General features: G+C 46.9%; 1 protein-coding gene across 5 annotated transcripts in view; it reads left to right on the forward strand.

Annotated features, from left to right (window-relative positions):
* The window catches only part of LOC306784212 (nuclear factor 1 X-type-like), a gene marked incomplete at both ends in the record, with an annotated part of 87,392 nt that extends 66,589 nt beyond the window's left edge, over positions 1–20,803 (forward strand). For 4 of the 5 annotated variants that reach the window (XM_079278087.1, XM_079278085.1, XM_079278088.1 and 1 more), the window contains 6 exons: positions 18,123–18,185; positions 18,598–18,672; positions 18,887–19,010; positions 19,491–19,526; positions 19,901–20,028; positions 20,724–20,803. In XM_079278087.1, coding sequence (XP_079134213.1) covers positions 18,123–18,185; positions 18,598–18,672; positions 18,887–19,010; positions 19,491–19,526; positions 19,901–20,028; positions 20,724–20,803 — 506 coding nt within the window. The remainder of the gene's footprint in view (positions 1–18,122; positions 18,186–18,597; positions 18,673–18,886; positions 19,011–19,490; positions 19,527–19,900; positions 20,029–20,723) is intronic. The other variant, XM_079278086.1, reaches the window with a different exon arrangement.
* Between the last annotated feature and the right edge of the window lie 2,067 nt (positions 20,804–22,870).

The following is a 22,870-nucleotide window of genomic DNA, read 5'->3' on the forward strand; positions in this document are numbered from 1 at the left end:
CGGCTGTGGGGCCCTCGTGAAGTCTCTTCTGTATCGTCGTCTGCGATCGCCTGCACTCTCTGCTCACTGTGAAGGTCACCAGCGGAGCTGCACAACCAAAGATAACCCTAATGCACATGTAAGCTCAAAGCAGCCACTTAGCTGGGGATATTTACAGCTTCGTGGAGAAGGGAGGTCTGAGGGAGACGCTTGGAAAAACAGAGAAGAGCTGAATGGAGAAGAATAATGATGTGTTTGTTAGCGATAGCGTGAAGAGTCCCAGGCAGCAGCGCGCTGTGTCTGTGTTCTTTAACTCAACCCTGAACCAACTTATGCAAAGTGGCAGGTTGACTGATAATGTGTTTTTAATTTAAGGCAAAGGCCTGGGGGAGTGTGTACAGGGGGGGGGGGGGGGTCTTTGTACTTCCTGTGCAGCCGAAGCTCTGTCACAGTTCTTTATTGTTCTTCATAATGTTCCTTATTATGATGAACATGGACATTGTAGTTTTTTTTTTTTTACTCAATCCAACATACACTGCTGCCGCAAGTACTCAGAAAAGCACCAAATGTTTCCCAACTATTTTATGAGCGATATATTTGTATGATATAGAAGTATATATGCTATATATATCGGTAGTCGGGAGCTTGAATGACAGTTTGTCGCTGGTTGCGTCAAAGGCAGTTATGTAGAAAACAGAAATACAACGGAAAACTACATCTAGAAAACATTATTTAGCAATATAGTTAAATTCTTTGCTTTCGGAACTGAAAAGAAAAACAACGCCGAGAAAGGCACATCAAGTCGTACTTTATTACAGAGCGCTTTCAGTCAGTTTGCCGTAATCCTCGTCTTAATTGTGGGTGAAGAACATGATTATTCCCACAAATTAACGGCTGTCAAAAGTTTTCTACCAGCCCACCCCGCTCACAGCGAAAAGCCGTCACACTGCTGCTGGCATCAATCCGCCAACTTTTCCACATTCATTCCAGTCACAAGATGTTCAAGGCCTGTGGTCATCTCACACCTCCCCACAACCATCTCTCTGTCTCTCTGCCTGGCCTGTCCTCAGCCAGCCCTGAACAGCTTCATGTGCGGGTTTGGTGGTTTTGGGAGCTGCTTTGCTCGACATCAATCCAAGCCGGACAAGTGAAAATGCCTTAAAACGACTGAAATCCCCCCCCCCCCAAAAGCTGATAGTACAGGATAGTACAGGCTTATGTGTTCCAGCGGGATCTAGAGGGAGTTAGCAGGGGGGAGAGAGAGAGAGAGAGCGAGAGAGCGAGAGAGAGAGAGAGGAGCTGGTCCACTGTAGAATTCAATCGAAATTGACATAAAAACAACATATAACAAAACAAAGTATCCCAGAAACATAATGGCGGCAGGAGTGAGAGGAAAAGATGAAAAAAGGACAAGAAAGAGAAATAAAATGTTGGAGACAAAGCGAGGGTGGTGGTGAGATATGAAGAAATGAAAAGCACATTTTCATTATTTCATCCCGTCACATTCAAGCACCAATCTTTCCTGATTTCCCCCCCCCTCTCTTTCTCCCTCGTTTCCTTCCATCTATCTCCATGTTTATTTTCTTCCCTTCCAACTTCTCTCGCTCGTCCATCCATCTCTCCTCCCGCTCTCTGTCAGTTTGCTCATGTAAACTTTGCTTTCCCTCATTGTTTTTCCAGGGGAAAGTGCCTCTGCTTTTGATTAAGCCCAGAGCCCCGCTTTAATACCATAACGCCCCCTCCTCCACACACACACACACACACACATACTGTACCAACATCATACATCATATGTTGCTTTGCTGTTGAGCAGCCGAGTGGTTTGGCTTCTGCAACCAGAGACTGATTGACTGCCTGTATGTCTCTCTTAAAAAAGAAGCCTTGTTTGTTTGTGCCTGTCCATACTGTGTGTATATATACATATTACACTCTGAGAGATGAAGGAATACCCAGTTATCAATGTACAAGTATGCATCTACATACAAACAGACACACACAGGTGCTGGTTTGGGAGGTGGACAGCAGCGGCACCTGTCTGCCAGCTGTTTTTTGTCCCTTGGGGGGTTGCAGACTGACTGACAGGTGAGGAGACCTGGGGCTGAGAGCCACAACGCAGCTGGCCTCGTCCAGATGTAGAGGAGGGATGCAAATCCCGTGAGAGTGTGTGTGTTTTTGTTGTTGTTGTGACTGCTGCTTTTGTTTTTTGTTTTTTGGGAATGCGTATTGTGAACGGGTGAAATCGACAGGCGACAAGCGTGGTCCTCATTTCCTCCGTGCTTTTGTTTCTCTTATTCCTCACTTTTTTGTCATTTTCCAAATACCTCATGCACTTCTGTTATTCATCTTCTTCCTCTCGCTCAGACTCCCCTCTTCATAATTCCATCTCTCCCTTCCTTCTCCCCCGCTCTGTCTCTCTCTCTCTTCTCCCTCTCTTCTGCTTCTCCCTCCTTCCTCTCACTCCTGCTGTCCTTCCTTCCCTTGTTGCACTCTCCTTCCCCGGTTCCCTCCATCTCCCCTTTTCCACATGAAGCTGTTTTTCATAGAAGCCCATGCAGCCTGGAATAGCATTCCCCCGGGCGCTGCAGGGTGAAACACTAGACTTTTCTGAGCCCCAGCCAAACAGATGCTGGCTCTTGGAGTCCCACCAGAAACAAGCCTTCATGCTCTCTCTCTCTCTCGCTCTCTCTCGCTCTCTCTCTCTCTCGCTCTCTCTCTCTCTCTCTCGCATGCTTTTTGTCTCTTCTCTCCCCTTTACTGTCCTTTACTGTCCCTGGTTCCTGGTCTTTCTCCCTGGTCTCTCATTCTCCCAACACTTTCTCACACTCTCTTCTCTGCCCGACTCTAGGTCAAGGGCAGCATCTCGTGTCCTAATCACTTTGCAGAGTGTCGTCCAAGCCGCCCGGTGTCTGGCCTCGAAAGGTCTGCTCAGCCTCCGCTCTGTCGCACTTCCCCTCGTCAAAACTCCCTTTGTCAGGTGCCTGTCGCTTTGGTGCCTCCACTTTTGAGCAAAGGCCATGTGCTTGGAAACAAGGGACGCAGTGGAAAATTGGGGGTTTTCGTTCTCTCTCTCTTTTCTTTCTCTGACTTTCCTTTTTCTTCTCGCCTTTATCCACCCTGAAGTCTATACTCCTACATTTTCCTTCTTGCTGTCTTTCCTTACAATTCTCGACCCACTTCGTCTCTACTTTTTGGCAGAACTTGCGAGCCTGCACCCCCCTCTTCCACCCTCCCCGTATAGCTCCTTCCTCTCCTTTTTTTTCCCTCTCTGCCTTTCTTGCTTGCTCAGTCTTTAAATTCGCTTGAACCCAGGGACCCCGTCAGTTACGTAAATGGGTTAAACACAGACACACATGTGCTCACATACTGTATGGACACACTCATGCCTTCGTGTACAACTGCTCTTTTCACTACACACACACACACACACACACACGCACGCACTTTGCTATATGGCCAAACTTGGCTTTGCAGCTTTTGGCAGCCGTTCAACTCTCCCCCGGTCTCTACTATCGCTCCCTAGCTGATGCAGTGTTTACACGAGCTGCCAGTCACAACCAAATCAAAAGCTTTTCGCTCTGAGCTGAGAACAGTTGGGGGGCCGAGGAGGTATGCTGTGAGCGGGTATGCTAATACGGAGTTGACGATGGCCATTTCGGCTGCTGACTGTAGGCATTTGTGTAAGTGCTGCTCTGCATCCACTCGACCTCACTAAAGCTCGCTTTTTGATACCGGTCCTCCTCAGGGTGGAGCTGAGTGATGACTCCTGACACTTTAAAAAGAAAAGAAAACGCTGGTCTTAAGTGGCTTCAGCGACGTAATTACTGATGCCTTGATGGATTGAATTATTTTATATCTCCATCATTTTACATCTGGTCCTGACAAAACAGCCATTCATACTCAGCATGAACCCTACGAACCCCGGGGTACGTAAGCCTGTTATGAGCTTATGTAACATATTATGGTGGCTGCACCAGGCATTACATCACTGGTTAGATTACAACGGGATCAGGTCCGCTCACACACGACCCCAGCACACACACACACACACACACACACACACACACACACACACACACACACACACACACACACACACAGCTTCCCATTTTATAGCTCTATACAGTGTAGATAAAAGCTAATTTCTCTGTTTAACGAGTCCCGCTCATAACAAACAGCGGTATTAATGTTTTGTTTCTGTTTCTGTTCCTGAGAATCAGGTGTGTGTGTGTGTGTGTGTGTGTGTGGAGGCTACCTGTATGTTTTAGCAGGCTTTGGATGTGTTTTTTTCGCTGAATTTAATCGATTAGGGTCAAAGGCAGAAGCTAAGCAAAGCACTGTTAATATGGATTAACTGTACAGCGCATTCAAAAATACTAGTCCAGTTGTGTGCGTGTGTGTGTGTGTGTGCGTGTGTGTGTGTGTGTGTGTGTGTGTCAGCTGGGGTCGAGTACGGGGATGATGTGCATGGTGATTGTGGTAAAGAGGTGAATTAGATTTAGAATTAGAATTAGTGAGGAGACGACGTTAAGCGGGATGGGCTTACAGGCTAACTGCTGCGAGGTGATTGTGGGGGGGGGGGGGGGGGGGGGTTGATCCTTATATAAACATTCATACACACAAAAACAAACACACAGCGAGATCAATCAATAGATGCTCGCTGCTGGTCTCCACGTGGAAAGACTGAGGACAAGAGTAAAACAAATAGAAATAGGGCAGACAAACAAGGACACACACACACACAAGTGTTCAGTGTGTGGTGTGTTAGTGACTTGTGCTCTGTTGGTACACACATGCTTTGTCTGTGATCCAAACTCTAAAAACACTGTAGGCCTCTGTTGTCTGGCTGAAGCCTCGGAGTGGCCCGCAGGTCGTCTGCCCAGACTGAGTGCTCTTTTTCTGGGGACAGAGAGCGAGGACGGCAAAAGTTTGTGAGAAGAAGACTCGTGTGTGTGTGTGCACATATACGTTTATCCGATCACAAACACACACCCCAGGGATGCTTTATTTCTTTCTCCCAATCACTAAATCTCTCTCTCTCTCTCTCTCACACACACACACAGTGTGTGCATTGACCCTGTGTGACAGCGATGCGGCTCCCCGGTGAGTGCCTATACCACCAGGCAGATGGTGGTCTGCTCTACTGTACATCTACATCCTGATTGGTTTATCTGCTTGTCTGTGTTGGTGCCAACGTGTTTGTCCGGACTCCAAGCTGTTGGGAGTTCTGGTAGCACTGAGGGTTACCACTATCACCATTTGCTGGATTCGCTTGTTGACATTGTATGTGCATTGTTATTTCGTCTTTCCTGTAGAGTGACTCATCCTCGCATATGTTAGATTTGTGTTTTAGGGCCATCTGTCCCGTCCTAGAGCAGTAATCGTCTCTCTTACTCGATTACTAACTCTGCATGTGTCGGTATGCATGTGTGTTGGAGCATTAGATGCATGCATAGACTGCATGTACGGAATGAGCTATTGGGTTTTTGGACTGACTATTTGAAGCCTCGATTTCGGCATTTTGTCTGTCGCCATATTGTTTTTTGCAACCATAATTGACACAAGAGGCTGAACGAACTAGAACCGACGCTGAAGAAGACAGTTTATGCAACCAAAAATGTTACAATTAACTTTCATGAACTGAAACCCCACTGGGAAAGGATTTAAGTTTTAAGATGAAAACAGGGACGACGACACCTGTCAATCACAAGGTAGCCACACCCTAAAGCATACCCTGCTTTATGGTCTATTTTACTCTAGGTGGGATCATAATTTATTAAATGAACATCATGCTGTATTGAAGAAGACTTGAAATCAGAGATTGGCGCCATCAATTCATATTTACAATGTGAGGAGTTGAGTCCTTTTCTCACAGAAAACCAGAGGAGTTGCCCCCTGATGGCCATTAGAAAGAATACAAGTTTAAGGAGCTTTTCAGACCCGGATGTTGCTGCCCGGATGATCTTGAACATGTTCACCCATGTGCGTGTAAGCCTTTTTAAGATCAAGATCAATATGAATTACTTACACGTGTTAATGGGCTCACGTGTTTTTGGGTGTTGCCTTTAGGAGGAATTTCCTGCTTGAATGTTTTGCCGAGAATCCTCCAGCCAGCTGTTCATGCACAGCCCCGTTTCATTGAATCTACATCCATGCACACTTAGCATTCTCCTGTGCTTGTGACCCTCAGCTGAATGAACGATCACATCCAGGCAGACACAAGCACGTCCTCACAGGGTCGTCCATTGGTGAGGCTGACTACTGGGTTGACTTCGGGCTCGCCGTGGCGCCTGGCTCCAACTCCCTCACATGACCTCACCCTTTGCTCCTCACCACTCTCCCCATCTGCCCTCACCCGGCCGTACAATGGACAATGACTGCCTCAAGAGTGTGTGTGTGTGTGTAACGATAACCAGCTCTCTTTCATCTCTTACATATATTGTGTGTTTGATCCATGAGTCCATGAGGCAGACTGGTTAAGATGGCAGCTCAGCACACTCAAGGGCACAAGTTCACTGTCTCCTCTGCCATTTCCCTGCCAACTCTTCTCCTCTCCCTTGCTTCCTCTCTTCCGCCGCCCTCCCACATTCTTCCTGCGTAGCCTTTAATCCTCAGTCTGCGTAGCAACACTCGGACACACCAGCACACACACCGGTGCGCTGGTTTCGAACACACACGGCCGCCAACGCGAACGCATATTGACATGTCACAAAATGAGCGAACGTCAACCTTGTCAAACTCGTGGCTGTGATTGGCCAGTGTGTGTCCACACCCCCCATATGCACACAAACTCTCACACACACATAAGTACATTCAGACACACTGTTTGCTCTACTTCCTGCGTTGAGCTGTCTGGCTGGCATCATCTCCAGCTACAGTGCCAAAGGGTCAAAGGTGACCACTGCTTGGCAGCACTAGCTCCATGTCCTTCCGCTCTTCTGTGTGTGTGTGTGTGTGTGTGTTGTCAACGTGACAGCGTGACCTCTTTGATCATGTTCGCTCCCCTGGAGGTTTCCTCCATGTATATATTCAATATCATATACACAGCCTTTATATCCTTCACTGTTTTCACTCTACTTGCCAACAGCTCCTTTCCTCCTCTCCTGCTAGCATCCGTGCTCCTCCTCATCTTTTGATTCCCCCCACACACACACCCACCCACCTCCCACAGCCCTCTTACTTTCTGCCTCCCACCCTCCCTCTGTCTTCTTGGCACAAACTGACAGGATTGAGTCACTTGGATTGTTCTTACTTCCCAGTGAGACGCATATTGTGTCAGCGTGCAGCCCCTCTGCGTGCTGCACCGTACAGCCCTAAAGGGAGCAACACCTACTGTATGTAACAGCGGGTGGAAGTGTGTATTGAAATTAGACTGTCGCATTTCTTTTTAAATGTAGAACTTCATTCTAATTTTATTGAAAAAGTTATTTTCCCAGCAGAGAATAATTTCGATTATGACTTTTTATGCATTCCCAACAGAACAATCATTATTTTCAGATGCCCTAAAACGGAAGGATTCTGCCTCTGCTTTCATCGTTGCATTCCTCCTGAGCAAAGAACTTAAGAGATGCTCTGTAATTGGGTCTCTTGCTTTCCAGTGCAGCACATTCACCCAGCTGACTTACTGACGTATTGTTATGCTCATAAAGTGGCACATTTGCGCCGTGTTTTCATTGAAGTGTTCCTCGGGAGAAAAAAGACTTGGCTGCAGGAACAATGTTTGTTATCACGGTTATCTCAGTGGTGCTTTTGGAGGAGTTGGCAACCTTGCTCAGTATCACTTTGTGTGTGTGTCTCTGTGTTGAGGATGTTTTCTCACTCTTATCGACGTGTCCTTGGCTGTGCAAGTGCACCAGCCTTCTATTAGTGTAATTCACTTTCTTTTATGTGACTTGAAAAGAAATGCAAATAGCTTGGGAGATAAACGTGAGGAAAAGAAGAAGAAAAAAAAAGCAGGTGGTCAACACGTCATTCATTTAAAAAAAACAAAAAAAAACTGAAATGAATGATGTGTTGTAAGCAGGTCGATAAATACAGATGAAGAGACACATGGAGTGTGATACAGGAAGAGAGACAAAGACAGTTCCACCGCTAGAACATGAGAGAGGCTAACCTTAAAGCACCCCTCTGCTGGCCAGACAGGAAGTGTGTGTAACAGCCTCAGCACAAAGACCCACAGTGTGTATCTGGGCCAGCAGGAAGAGGGAACCGAGGGAGGAGAAATCCAAGTCTCAACACAGGCCTTCCCTCGCTCCCCGAGCTCTGTATCCAGCGCTGCACTGCACTCTCCGCGACGTGTTCGGCTTTCTCTTTTTGCAAAGCTGCACTCAACCGCTCACTTCACTCCAGTCCTCTGAAGTAAATCAACACTGTGCAGCGTTTTACACGACTTATTTTCGTACTCTGCTGACCCCCGTGCGTCCTCCCAGTCTCCCTTGCAGTTTATTTTCTCCCTGCTTCCTTCCTGCAAAGTTGTCCCCTTCTTTTATCGCTCTCTCCTGCCGCAAACAATGCTATGCCCTTTTGTTTTCATTTTCAAATCGACATCCCCCCCCCCCCCCCCAAAAGCTCACACATCTTTATATCTCTTCTGCGCCCTTTCTGGTAGCTTTGCCCCTCTCGAGCTGCCTCTTTGTCTTAACGGCGCTCAGCTCCGGTTGGAAACTGTCAGGCTTTTTGAATCGAGACACTTTCATTTCAAGGCGATAGTGTGCACGCTCTGTGTTGGATCTTTGCTATCTGAGGGCAAAATGCAGTAGGGATAAGCTCCTACTCACATCTCAATAATATTCACGGCTCCATATTTCACTTTGATTTTATTCATGTCACATCTCCCTCTCTCTCGCTCTCTCGCGCTCCCTCTCTCTCTCTCTCTCGCTCTCTCCCTTTTCATCTCTTTGTCTCCCTTTTCTCTCCATATCTGGCCTGCTTCTCCCACACAGTCTAGAGAGTGAAGTCTGAGCTAGCTGAGAAGCCTGGCCCAGGGCCTTGTTGCTTTATTTGCATTTCACCATGCTCTCAATGTGCCAGGAAAATGCCACCTGGTGGCGATAACCTTGTACTGCAGCCACCCATTCCATGTGTCCGCCTCTCTGATGTTTGTATCACGTGAGGGCCGCGTAGGTTTCCTCCTGTTCCCCTTCTCTTTCCCTTTCCGGCCTTTGTGCAGCTGTATGTGGGCTCCGCAGAGACACCGGTCCTTAACACGCTCGGGCCCCTGCGCCGGTTGATGCCTTTAAGCTGAGTGGAGACGGAGGTTGGCAGGGTAATAATGCTGGTGTCAACAACCGCTTACCGGACAGTTATATCAGTATCAGCTCAGCGGGGGGGGGGGGGCGTTCACACTCTGTTAGGCTGGGTCGTGAACCGTGCTGGGGGCCCTCAGACACACACACACACACACATGCAGTGCACTCAAGCTTCTGCTAATGAAGCAGCTGACATGCAAAATGCTCAAACTCGCATGCTGAACAAAAAATGCAGCGCATGTCCACGTATTCCTGACATGTTCTTTTCAACACATCCTTCCACATGATTCCGTGCAAGTGTTACTTTTTAAAGCGAATTCTCCGCGCGTTAAAGACATTTATATATTCCAATTGAATCAACTAAGTCGGGCACACTTCATATCAGAGCCTTGTGTGCTTTCTCTCCCTGACACGTGTCAGCTGGAGGAGTACATTTGTACAAGTGTGTATTTTTTTTGGTTTTTGTGTGTGCGTGTGTGTGTGTGTGTGTGTGTGTGTGTGTGTGTGTGCGAGGCTTTGTGTCTTCTTGTCTGTTTAAGCAGGATTTTTGCTCCTTGAGCCCTAGCGGTCCTTCAGGACTTTTGAGCGGCTGTCCAAAAGCACGACTCCAAAGCACAGAATCCCATTTACACTCGACTGTCCATATTAATTATGAATCAGAGTTCTGTTGGACTCCTCTGTTACGGCATTGCATAGCAATGATCACAGTAACCAAATGGCGATGCTAACAGGATCGCCTGTCTACACAGAAGGAAATTACAACATGTCAAATATAATGGAGGCTCTTGTTTAGTTTTGCATCGAGCTTCTGAATGAGTTCCAGGTTTTCTTTGATTTGACTCTCTGTCTTAGGATACACTTAAATGAACAAGAGGGGAGTGGATTCATTCTCTGCTCAGGTAGACATTGCTACACTATATCTTTGCAAGTAGTTGTTTGCTGCTATACTAATGCTCTGAACCGTATATCGCACCTTAAAGAAGTGGATTATATATTACATGGATATGCTTCAACCAAGAGTGTTTGAACTGACATTGGTTCGGTTTTAACTTAACTCTTCACCACTGCATCTATCCATGAGCCCAAACGTCACTAAACCCCAGACGTTGATCATGGCACAAGAGCTGCACAAGTTGTTACGGTGTCTTTTTTTTGATAATTTGCAGCTTCGATATTCGTCACATTACTACACTTAACACACTGTCAGGACAAAAAGACTTCTTCTGATGCCATTTCAATCTTCACAGCTTCATCTTTCAACATGCGTAACCAAGAACGAGCTGACGAGCTCTTAAATACTGGCAAGGCATTGTTTCACGCGCTCTGATTTAAGGAAACAAGCCATGGCACGAGTGCGGATACTAAGTCCATGACTCATTTTCAGCCCAATGCAGTAAAGTGGCAGAGGAGGGCAACATGAATGAAAATATGTTCAAGTGTTTCATGGGAACACCCATTAAAGGAAAACAAATAAAATGAACTTGATCTAATGATGAGAGTTGACTGATCAAATCTTTACCGATGTTGATGTCAGTGACAAATCCAACATACAGCTAACGAGACTTTTACCCACACTTGTGAAGCCAGGCCTGATTCATGCACACACACACACACAACAGTGGATTCACACATCCTGTACTTAGGTTCATAACTCTCACGGGAAGTCATTTTACACCAGTCTGAGTAAGCGTTGGCTTACTTTAAATGCCACAAGTGAATGAGTTCACCCTTGATTATGCAGAATATATCTGTTTACTTTTAAGCCTTTTAACAAAATTCCGAATTGCTTTTATTTGACTTTTCATTTTTTTTTACCACATACCGTACAGTAATTCAAGTCTTTGTAATTGGTATACCTTGGGTTTTCATGCACTCACTCTCGGTATTTCCCAAAATTGATTTTTATAGGCCATTGGGTCGGCAAATTTAATATAATCTGCCCCGTTTTGGGGATTCTACCTCTGGGCCTACAACCTCATAATTAGCCTAGCTTATATTGTAGCAGTTTGGGAATACCCTGGGGACTTCACCAAGCCAATAACTTTGGATAAAACATGTCTGGAGAAACAGTTCGGGACCCAGTTTTAGGAGGCCCTGTGTAACGTGTAACGGTTGGGTCTCAACCCAGTGATGGAGACGCATTATGCTGTGTGGCTGTGTCACACAGGTCCACAGTAATCTGCATTGAAGGAGCCAAGAGGTGATGGTGGGGTGAGGATAAGAGGATGAATGGAGAGAGGGAAGAACAACGGGGAGGAGTGAATGGGATAAATAAGGAGGGTGGGGGGGGGTGCATGGGCATCCAGCCAGCCACATACCCTCCACTCGCCACCCCACCCTCTCACTATCACCCCCTCCGCCCATTCCCTGCGAGTTCATGCATGCAATCTCGACCCACAACCCCCTCCTGTCCCCTCTCTCACACTTTCTTTTGCTCCCGTTCCCATCCTCCATGCTCCCAGCCTTGTAATCCCCCTCTCCCTCCTCCCTCCATCCTCTCCCACTCGCTCCCATCCTCTCCTCCTCCTCACCTCCATCTCTCGCTTTTCTTCCCATCCCTCCCCCTTCGCCTCTCAGCATCCCTCTCTCCTGGGTCTCTCTCGCCGTGGTGTGGTGCTGTTGGCAGAGCGTGGGCGCAGGCGGCACACAGACGGGAGCACAGATGGGCAGCAAGCTGCGCAGGGCGGCCAGGCACACCTGCTCCACACACACACACACACACACACACACACACACACACACACAGAGCCCTACTCTGCCACCTCGCCACACAGCCTGCCTGGCACAGTGATACAGGGACGCAAACACAAATACACATGAGCATACATACTGACATACATTCATTTGTACATCAATACGTACAAACGTTTGTGCATACATAGATTATATACTATGCAAACAGTAATACACACGTTCCATACACACATGCAATACCGAATTTCACATTTTCCTTCTCTTATAAGATTTCAAGTTTCACTAAGTAACTTATAAGTTTATGCTTTCATTTGTAAAGGTCACATTGGCAGCATTACTGTGCGCACATGCACACGCACACACACACACACAGTAGCCTCGATAAAAACACAAAAACAGAAATATACCCTCATATGACACAGACTTAAATAATTAAAGTATAAAACGGAAAAAAATATATATAAATAAAACCGAAAAATAAGAATAAAATAACGTCCAATAAAAGAGCTGAGTGAACATCTGTGTGGGATAGCCGGGGGGATTAGGAGGGTTTGGAACATTTTAAGCGCATTAAGGATTAAAAAAAGGTCAGAATGTTTAGCAACATACCGATAAACCTCTTAAGCGAAACCCAATTGGGAGGCTGTACCGCGTTATCCTGTGTTTTGGGGAGGAGAAGAGAGCAGAGGGGGGGGGGGGGGGGGGGGGGGGAGTCGAGTTGACATTTGTTCCAACAAGGAGGGAAATCTCTGTGAACCGACAGTCTGCGCACATGCATGTAGCTGCACATATGGACACATGCTGGTTTGATGGAGCCACAGAGTACATCAGCTCACTTGTTGGTTTTGTGCATTGATGTCAGGAGCGTGCGTGTTTGTACTGCACAGTCGCTCACAAATGACCAGCACTGTTTATGCATCTGTCAAACAGTGGTGCGCCACTGCAGGGCACACTTTTACATTTTTGGACCTTGACTTTTACTTTGGTTTTCATCCCATGTTTGTAATCAGCATTCAGCTCGTACATTTCCGCACTCGGGGAAAAAAGCAATTTGCTGCATTTTTGGTTTTGTCTGTTACCGTAGGGTGCATGTTTGAATGTGTTTTAATGGGTTTGTTGGGGGTTTTTTTGGGGTTTTTTTTAAGTTCAATGCTTCGCTCCGTCTGCTCGCCACGAGGAGTGACAGACTGGAAAAATCTGTCTGACCCCTATCACCAGTCGGTCAACAGCACAATCTTAACAGCTCACTGAGCCAAAACCTAATCCACAACTGGTGAATGGATGGTGGCTTGGTTGGTTGGGTGGTTTGATAGACAGGGTCACAGGTTTTTTTTGTTTTGTTTTCTGACCCTGGAGATCAACAGTACAGCAGGTAATTAAGGGGAACAGAGTAGAATAGTGAAGAGAATGAATAGAAGAGGGGGTGGGGCTTGAGAATGATTTGTTGTGTTGGTTGAGAACAGGGACGGAGATGCTTATAGAAGACCGGATAAGAATGTCAACCATAAAACCAAGAAAAAAAGGATGAGAATGCAGTCTAGATTGAATTAATGCAGAGGCACGCCACAGAAATGCGCGCCGGATGTCAGAGGGATGGTATGGGATCGTGAGAGGGAGAGAGCACCCACAGTGGGGGGTACAGTGTCAAGGCCGTGATGACTGGGGTTATGTTGATTGCGGTGAGGGTCGTGAGATTTTCCCCGGAGCCTGCAGGGAAACTCTGTAATCAGCAACCAATGACAGCAGCCGCCACGAAGCTGCGGCCACAAAGAATCATTACAGTTAGAGAGCAGACTCCCAGAAAACTCACCACCTGGCAAGCCTCGACGTATCAACTTGCCATGTGCTGAAGGGCTAACATGTGAGCAAACATTTGCTCATATTTTTTGCTGCTTGTCAAATTTTGGTTGAATATCAGCGCAGGTTTGGTCTGCCAACTGCTACCAAATCGATCCCAGCCTTTTCATCTTACTGGAACTGGATCTCGCCGTCTCCACCAGCCACTCATTTACATTGGCTCCGCAATACAGAGCAAGATTTAGTAGAAGCATGACTTTTCAGATGTTTTTTATTCATATCAATTGCTTGAAAGGTGTTTCACGCCAATTTCACATTGGTGAGTGCAAGAGAGGAATTGAGCACGAAGCAAAAAAATCGTAGTGGTAGAATTGTGTTTCAATCTTAACGACTGACTTGAAAGCCTTTAACCAAGTTGGTGGGGAAAGCCAAGTTTCTGCTCATGCCTGTGGCACCCCATTGCCCCAAACTGTTTCATCAAGATCGACTCATTTACTGAACCACGTAGAGTCGATCTTGCCAATCTAGTGCGGACTGGCGCTTAGTGTAAAACCAGGTGAAACAGGTGTAGATGACTGATGCGCCGACCCGAAAGGCCCAAACCAAAAACACTTTTTTAGAAGAAAACCTCAAATGTGATGGTTCCAGTGTTTAATCACGTTTGCCAAACAGTTGGTTATCAAAAATGAAGCACAGCCTTACATGACATGTAAACACATTGTGCACACAAGAAGCACCATTGTGCTTCTTGTTTCTATTTGTACATCATCGGGTCAAACACTGGACACTGTTAATCTGTGTGTATTTTTGTTTTAATACACTGGTGTGAAAGGTTTGAGGTTAGAGATGGGCTTGCTGGCGGTGGAGGTGGAGGGGCATCCAGCGGGGACTGCAGGACTATGATTGGGGTTGCTAAAGGGAGGGCTTTGGGGGGCTGCGGTGGGAAGATAAGGGGCTGGATGTGTGGTTAGGAGGCTGGGGAGGGCGTGTGTGTGTGTGTGGGGGGGGGGGGGCTGCTGTTGTAAGCAGCAGCTGGCAAAGCGGTGATAACCAGCAACCAGCCCTCCTCTGTCTTGATACCTTCTCCCTGTCCTCTTCACTTGTCTACCCAGCTATATGATGCACTGTTGGACTCCACAGCGACACTGATTTCCAGTGAATGATGTAGTGCGGCATTGTAAGTGCAGTGTTAGTTGACTAAGCAGCCTGAGCTCAGAAGACTAGAAGTGGTGAAAGCTCTGGTTTCTAGCAAGGAATGAAAAAGTCGTCGTCGTGCTGTAAACCAACATGTATCCTCACGTCGTCCGTACTCTGAGAGCCGATGAGGTTTGGCCGCTCGAGGCCTCGGGGTGATGTTGACGACAGCTATCAGTGTCACTGCCACTGCACATGTTCACCCTGAGTCTCTTATCTACCATGAGCCTCGGTTTTCACTCCTTGGTCTCTCACACCTCTGCAATAGCAGAACATGTTGGGGTCATGACATTTAAGAGCACAGTGAGGGCAGGATTTCCAAGTGCAGGGTTTTTCCTAAATGTGATATGGCCACACTGAAAAACAACTGTCCTCTGTTACTTCGTAAGATATACAGTATATGATTCCAAAGTAGGGGACATCATGGAAATGTAGTCTCCAAATAAAGATATCAAGTTGTTCATGGTGTTCATCCGTTATGGTAAGAAGGTCTGAACTTGTTCTTTTAGCTGTCGAGATAAACTTTATGGGACTTTGTAACATTTAGCAGCTACCAGGAGCAGACTCAGCACTAATTAAAACTTACATTTTCATTCATCTTCACATTACATATGAACATAACCGAGCATCGTGCGCCACACTTAGATTGTTTCATCGTGATGCCATTGGTACGTGTTAAAAACAATCAACTGATTGCGACGCATGAATGTAGATATACAAAAACGATGAAGCCAGATGGCATTGGTTCTGTAGGCAGGTAGATACAATCAGACAAACACAATCCACATTTCATAGGTGAAGAACATTAAAGGCAGGGTTGGTAATCCTGAGAAACTAGCAAGAGTGCCCTAGATTTTAGGAAATACTCAGCCCAGTGTTGCCAACTCTCCTCCAATGATAGTAGCAGCACTAGCGCCAAACGTTGCTCAATCTAGCAAGAAAGTTGTCTGCAACACTGACAGCCCGTCCCTTCGAGCCTGATTGGACGGGCTTATTACAGTGCTGCAACAGACACAGATACAAACACCTTATTTCTTTCTTTCTTTTTGTCAGAGATTTGAGACGTTGATTGCTGTCAGGATGCAAAGAGAATTTCCGCAACAATATTACCAAACCTGCCTTTGCGAAAGCCTTGAAACATAGTCAGTAGACATGACAATAGAGTAACAAAAACCCAATAGAAGCAGGCGTTGCTAAGAAGTGACTTGTTCTTCTTCTCTTATGTGACATTTGTACCCTGAGCCTCCATCTGTGATCGTACGTTCCCGTTGAAGGCTTGTGGCAGCAAAGCGTACCCTGCAAACTTAGCCGTTGGACTCAGATATCTCTCCAGCATACTGCGCATACAGTAAGGTGGCTGTGTGTCTACCCAGTGCATGTATGGTGTGAGAAATAGGCTGTTTACAATATTGTAGAGCCCTGTGGTGAAATACTACATGACGGCAAAAGGTCCAGTGAAGTCAGGTTGTTTTTCTCAACAGCTTTCATTGGCCATCGTATATGTTTACTCTTGAGTGTGTACCTCAGTGTTTGTCCACGTAGGAGTGTGTGTGTGTGTGTGTGTGTGTGTGTCTGTGTGTGTTTGAAAGTGTCTGGGTGCGTGCGCGTCGGGGGCGCAGCCTCGTATGTTTGGAGTGAGTGCCGTCAGTTAGCTGGAATGTGGCGCTACCGCCAATGCTAAGATGGCTGCCAAGCTCTAAGATGGCTGCCAGGTTTACACCCAGCCAGTGAGAGAGACGGAGAGCAGCGGGAGATTCTGCGTGAGAAGAGAGGGGGAAAAGAGAAGCCCTCTTTCCTTTTTCTGTGCTCTTTCTTTCTTCCATTCTCGCTCTCGTCCGTCTCGCCCCTCTCTCTCTGTGGATAAGCAGTGCTTCGTAGGCAGCGAGACAGGTCTGTTATTGTTTCTGCTCAGTAATCTGTGGCTTAGTGTGGCTGCAAGGCAAGTGCTGCTGGCAGGAGCCTGTGTGCTCTGTTATCACCTACAGCCTGCAGATAAACACCTTCTTTTGCTAGCTTGCTAGCGAGCCACAGCCTAGGAAGGCCTGAGTGGCTGGCGGGTAGCATTAGGGCCCCCACACCACAGCGGGCCTCCAAGTGGAAGTGGAGCGCAGTCTTTCTCACCAACTCGTGTCACGCGGTCACAAATACAGAGGAAGCACATGCAGCTGCCCAGCCTGTGTTGTATATTCATAAACATACATGCGTACACACGTTCGTCTTTTTCCACATCCCGGACAAGAACACACCGTCTGTAGACCGACTTTTCTCAGCACTCGTGTTACAAAAACCTCCTCTCGCACCCTCCTATTTCCGCCTGCAGCTCCTCCAGGTCTAATTGTGGCCCTTTGTTGCCAAGACTTGCCGTGTTTGTGTCTGCACATGCGAGTGCTTTCGTCGACCAGTCATAACAGGTGTGTGTGTGTGTTTGTGTGTGTGTTTGTGTGTTTGTGTGTGTGTGTGTGTGCGCATGTGTTTGTGTGGCTCTGCTGTCATTGGATCCCAAGAGGAAGAGTTTTGCCTCAAACAGACTCCCAGCCAGGACTGGCGTGGTCAGCCTTCACCCAGGGCCTGTGTTTGTGTGTGTGTATGCGTGTGTGTGTGTGTGTGTGTGTGTGTGTGTGTGTGTGCGTGTGTGCTTTTGTGTGTGTCCATGCAAGGATTGCAACATGTATTAAAGGCAGAAACAAAAATTAAAGAAACAGCTTGAAAGAGAAGGTTGTGTGGGTGTGTGTTCATGCATGTGTGTGTGTGCGTGTGTGTGTGTGCAAGGTGCTCTGTTTACTCAGATGAAATCCCTACCAGAAAGAAGGTATTAAATAGGATTAGGGTGAGGGATATGATTGCGTGGTTAGATACTAAATGGCAGCACACTGTAAATCACTGCACCTTAAGTCAGGAGGGAAAAGGGAGACGGGAGAGAACATTCTTAGATACAAGACTGTCACACAAAAATGCGTGAATTCACACACGCGCACACTCACAAGATGTATATCATACTCCAGCACATACTGCAAGTCCCTCTTATTTCCTCTCACACCTCAAATATCACAGTCTTGGCAGCATGGACACATATACACAGCTATGATTCACAGAGACATTGTTCACTTACCAGTATGTTTTTCATTATTTTCTTTTCTTTTCTTTTTGTAGCAGACTAACCGGATGCTAACCATTTGGCTCTTTCTCTTCTGTCCCCTCCCTGTTTCTGTGCAGAATCCGGACAATCAGACAGCTCCAGCCAACAGGGGGACACAGACATCAAACCACCGCCCAATGGTAGGCGCACACACACGCACGCACACACACACACACACACACACACACACACACACACACACACAGACACACACACACACACACACACACACACACACACTCACAGACAGATCCATGTCCAAACACTGTCAAATCAGCATACCAGAATTGATTCCATCATGCTTATTAGTCTTAACATATTCCAATTATGGATCCAATTAGCAAACACACTCGCACAGATGTTGATCCACAAACATAGTTGCAGATGGTCGCCCTCTCAAAGGGATGTGACTTTCAGGGTTTCTTCCAATTTATTTTTCTTTTTTTTCTTTGTTTGAAACACAATTCCATTGAATTTCTGATAGAGTGCTATTTTTCTCCAAATCTTTTTTGTGCCTGTATGTAAGTCCTGATCACTTGCTCTTCTGCACAGGGCACCTGAGTTTCCAGGACTGCTTCGTCACCTCAGGGGTGTGGAACGTGGCAGAGCTGGTCAGAGTGTCGCAGAGTAAGTAGTAAAAATGTTATTCTTTGTTTTCTGATTGGGAATAAAAACTGCAACAAAAACAGGAACCATTTTCATAACATATACTGCACAATCCAGTGTATGCAGGCACAATGAGACACAATGTAATTGTATGGATGATTATTTTCCTCTGTATATACATATCTTAACTCATTTTTCTCCCTGCCCCTCTTTCTTTTATTCTTCTTCCTGTCAGCACCCGTAGCCACGGCGTCAGGTCCTAACTTCTCATTGGCTGACCTGGACAGCAGTCCCAGCTACTACAACATCAACCAGGTGGCTCTGGGGCGACGCTCCCTCACCTCCCCTCCTTCCACCAGGTACACTGCCCAGACTCTGATTTCGTAGTAGTGTAGGAGATGCATGCTGCTCGGTGGAAACACCAGTGACCATGATACAAGTCCAGCTCTCCGCCATTAGTCGAGTCTAGAGACCATGTGGCAGGAGCAGTGCTACCTTGGTATGTGATTCGCTGTGAAGCCAAGGGCAGACTGGAGGGAAGTGTGAAATCACAGTAATATCTGCCAACCGTATATCGCGTCGTACCGCAAGGATGACTTTACTGGCGAGTAAAGTGCCCCGTTTCATTGAGCTTTCTCACTATGAATGGCATCTAGTGCCACAGTCCATTCCCAGTCTTGGAATCTGTCCTGCACCTCTTCATGTGTGTGTGTGTCTCCCTGTTAGCTGCTCTCCTCTTCATGAATGTGTGATGCTCTTTCTGCTATTTCTTCATTTGTGTCTTTTTCTTAACTTGTCTCTTTCTGTCTTCTTACCTCTGTCGTCTGCTGTCACTTTAGGTCTGACGTGGAGTTGTACGCAAACCTTCCACGGAGGTAGTTATGAACACCAATAAACTAATGAGACACACGCACAGAAACACACACACACACACACACAGAAAGAGAGAGAGTCTTCCTGTGCGGCTGTCTCTGCTTCCTAACTTTTCTTATTGTTTCCTTCTTCATTCAGAGTTTTCTCGTGCTGTGTCTGCTCTGCTCTTTAGTTCTATCGTTTCCACTAAGATGTAAAGCCTCTTGAAACGTTAAAGTGCTTGTTTGTATGATTGCTTTTAAGTTATCAGTTCTGCAAGGTATTTGATCCTTGATCCATACATTCCCTGCCATTACATATTTAAAAGAAATTCATGCCTGCTCTCCCCCCCCCCTCTCTTTCTGTCTCCCACCTCATCCTCCCCCCGCGGCCTCAGCTCAACCAAGAGGAAGTCATTAGACGACAGTGAGCTGGAGAGCCCCACAGATGATGTTTTCTACCCGGGACGCTCGCCCGCTGCCAGCTCCTCCCAGTCCAGTGCGTGGCCCAACGACATGGATGCAGGTACCCCCACCCCCCCACCCCTTTATCCAGCCCTACACCTGTCACCTACTAAGCAAGCATCATGAAACATTTTCACACCACCACCAAAGTCCAAACTGATGCTTCCATCTGACTTTGTCTCTTCTCCACACTTCCTATACCTCAATCACCCGCCTTCCTCGAGTCTGACCCTTCTACACCGAAGACCGCAGCTCCTAGATACCAAAGAGAGAATAACAAACTGATCATTTGTAGAGAAACGCGAACATGAGGAGGGTTTTATTTATTTAATAATGAAAGGGGCTAAATGGTGCTAAACGCTAGCCGCCGAATAGCTCCAGACGTCGGGAATATTAGCAGCCTGTATTAAGGCTTTGTGTCGGAGTTTCCATTGTTTTGGCCATAACCACGATACCTCTGTGATTCAGCTTTATGGACATTACCATCTGTAGTCTACCTCCTCAGTAATCCCCCCCCCCCAAACTACCCAATAACTCCAGGAGAAATAAAAACCCTCTCTTGTTCACTTCCTCACTCCCAAATTCACATTTACTCATCCTCAGCCGAAAGCCATAATCCCACATCCAGTGTACCTGTCAATTATCAGTCATCCACTGCCTCCATCGTACACAAATGCATTCACTCTTACCTCTCTCTCATTCTTTTATTCTCTTTCTCCCGATCTCATTGTTAACAATACCCTTCTCCACTTTCAGTGCAGCACCATTTGGCGAGTGTGCAGGAGAGGAAGATAAAACATGAAAACGATGGCGTGCAGTTTCCTTACCATGGTTAGAACAACATTGATTACACTCACTTGACATGTTTGCTATTTGTCAGCCTTTATGTAGCTCTGTCATTCCTCTCTGTATGTATGTGTATATATATATATACAATGAATGTTCATATGTATGTGATATACGTATACTGTGTGTGTGTTTATGTTTATATATTAGTTGTATGATGTCTGTGGGAAGGACAGTGGTCCCACAAAATGGGACTACACTATATTTGTGTCATAATATCCGTATGTTCAGTTGTAATCAGATTGATTTCATTGCTGCTGATCTAAAATGTCATTTCCTGTGACGTACAGTCAGGGATGATCCCGTTCAGGCTCTACTTTCTGTGCGAAACACTTAGCTCAGCTAAGATCCCTGGCTCTCTCTCCACCCAGCTTTCATTGACAGATGTCACCAGACCAACGCTGACGACACCAACAGGCATATTCACCCGCTGTGCCCGTTCTGCACATGCACAGCGATTCACTCGCGTACCTACAGACCCCCCACACACACAAATGCACACACAGCTACTCACACACTTCTAACCCCCCCGCGTGCAGACGTTCGCACATAGAAGCACATGCTTATCGTGCTGCCCTCCCCTGCAGGTGTTCAGGTGCCTGCCTTGCCTCCGTCCCTCTGTCGTTCCATCCCTCCCTTGCTTCAAATCCCTCATTAAGACGCTTACCGTCTGTGGATCAGAGGTGTAAAACCCTTCCTCCTGCTCCCTAGCTCTCCTTTCAACCCTCCATCCCCGTCTCCCTGCTGTCTAATTGAAAACGTGTACAGCAGGAGGGACCCCGGGGGGGTCGGGGGGGAGCTGGGAGGTAGAGACAACATGTCAGAGGAGAGAAGGAGGAGAGAGAAGCAGAAAGCAGGCAAGTGGGAGGTGAGAGCGGGAAGAGAGGACGACTTTGGCGGACTGGAATGGTGATAGCCAATGAGAGAGAAGGGTTATCAGGATGTGAACTAGAGGAGCCAAAAGCCCTGGTTAGGTTTTGCCCCAGTCTACTCGCAGCCTCAGCGGCTGCTCTCCAGCTCCCGCTCCACTTAGCTGTAAATGTAATTAAGAGGCTGCTCATCAGAGCCACAACAGAGGCTGCTGCACGCCTTAGCGCACCAGAGCCTCATCTTTTTTTTTTTTTTTGTCCTCCATCTCCCACTCTCTCTCTCTCTCTCTCTCTTCTCGCTGTGTATGCGCACCACCCCCTTACTCTCCAAAGTGCACCACACACAGACGCGTACACCTCCTAATGAGTTTGGCAAATAGAGGTGTGGAATAGCGTGCAAATCTGGACCCTTTACCCAATTAATTTACAAAATCCAAGTGAAAAATTAGGAAGCGAAAAGCTTTTGTAATTATCAGCCGTTTCTCTTTTTTAATTTCGTGTGGGTTTGGATTATTTTCTTTTAACAGTAGCTAGCGCAAAACACGGTCCACGCCCGAGAGAAACCAAAGCAGGCAGGAGAGATGGAGGAACGGAGCGAGTAGAGAGTGTGTGATTTTGGTACGGTGTGTATCTGCCACAGGCAAAGCTCATGTGGGAATTCCCGTCCAGGCGGGGGGTATGTAAACAAGCAAGCACAAACACACACACACACACAAGCGCACATACAAACAAACCAAGGGGCTTCTCACAAAAAAATCAAAAAATCAGACACTCACACACAGGTGTGCCTCGCCGTCTGTCCACAGCACCGTCTACTCCCCCTGACTCCCTCCATTACCAACAACACACACACATCCAGCAACACACACACACACACACACACATACACACACACTGATGTATGAAGATGCATCCATACAGGAATCACACGAAAGCGGTTACTTTCGGAAATACACATGATAGATTTTTGCACACATATCTCACGGGCCCACTCACACACCACACACACACACACACACACACACACACACACACACACACACAGCTGAAGCATGGTCCCAGATGGTATTTCCGTGTGCGTGTAGCCTTGGGATCCGTGAGGATGCTCGAGACATCTGCTCCACAGGGGCTGGAAGAGGGGTGGGGGAGGTTAGCGGAGGCAAACGAAACAACCCGGATTTCAATTTA

This window comes from Melanostigma gelatinosum (assembly GCF_949748355.1).
Source record: "Melanostigma gelatinosum genome assembly, chromosome: 11".
Taxonomy (NCBI): Eukaryota; Metazoa; Chordata; class Actinopteri; order Perciformes; family Zoarcidae; genus Melanostigma; species Melanostigma gelatinosum.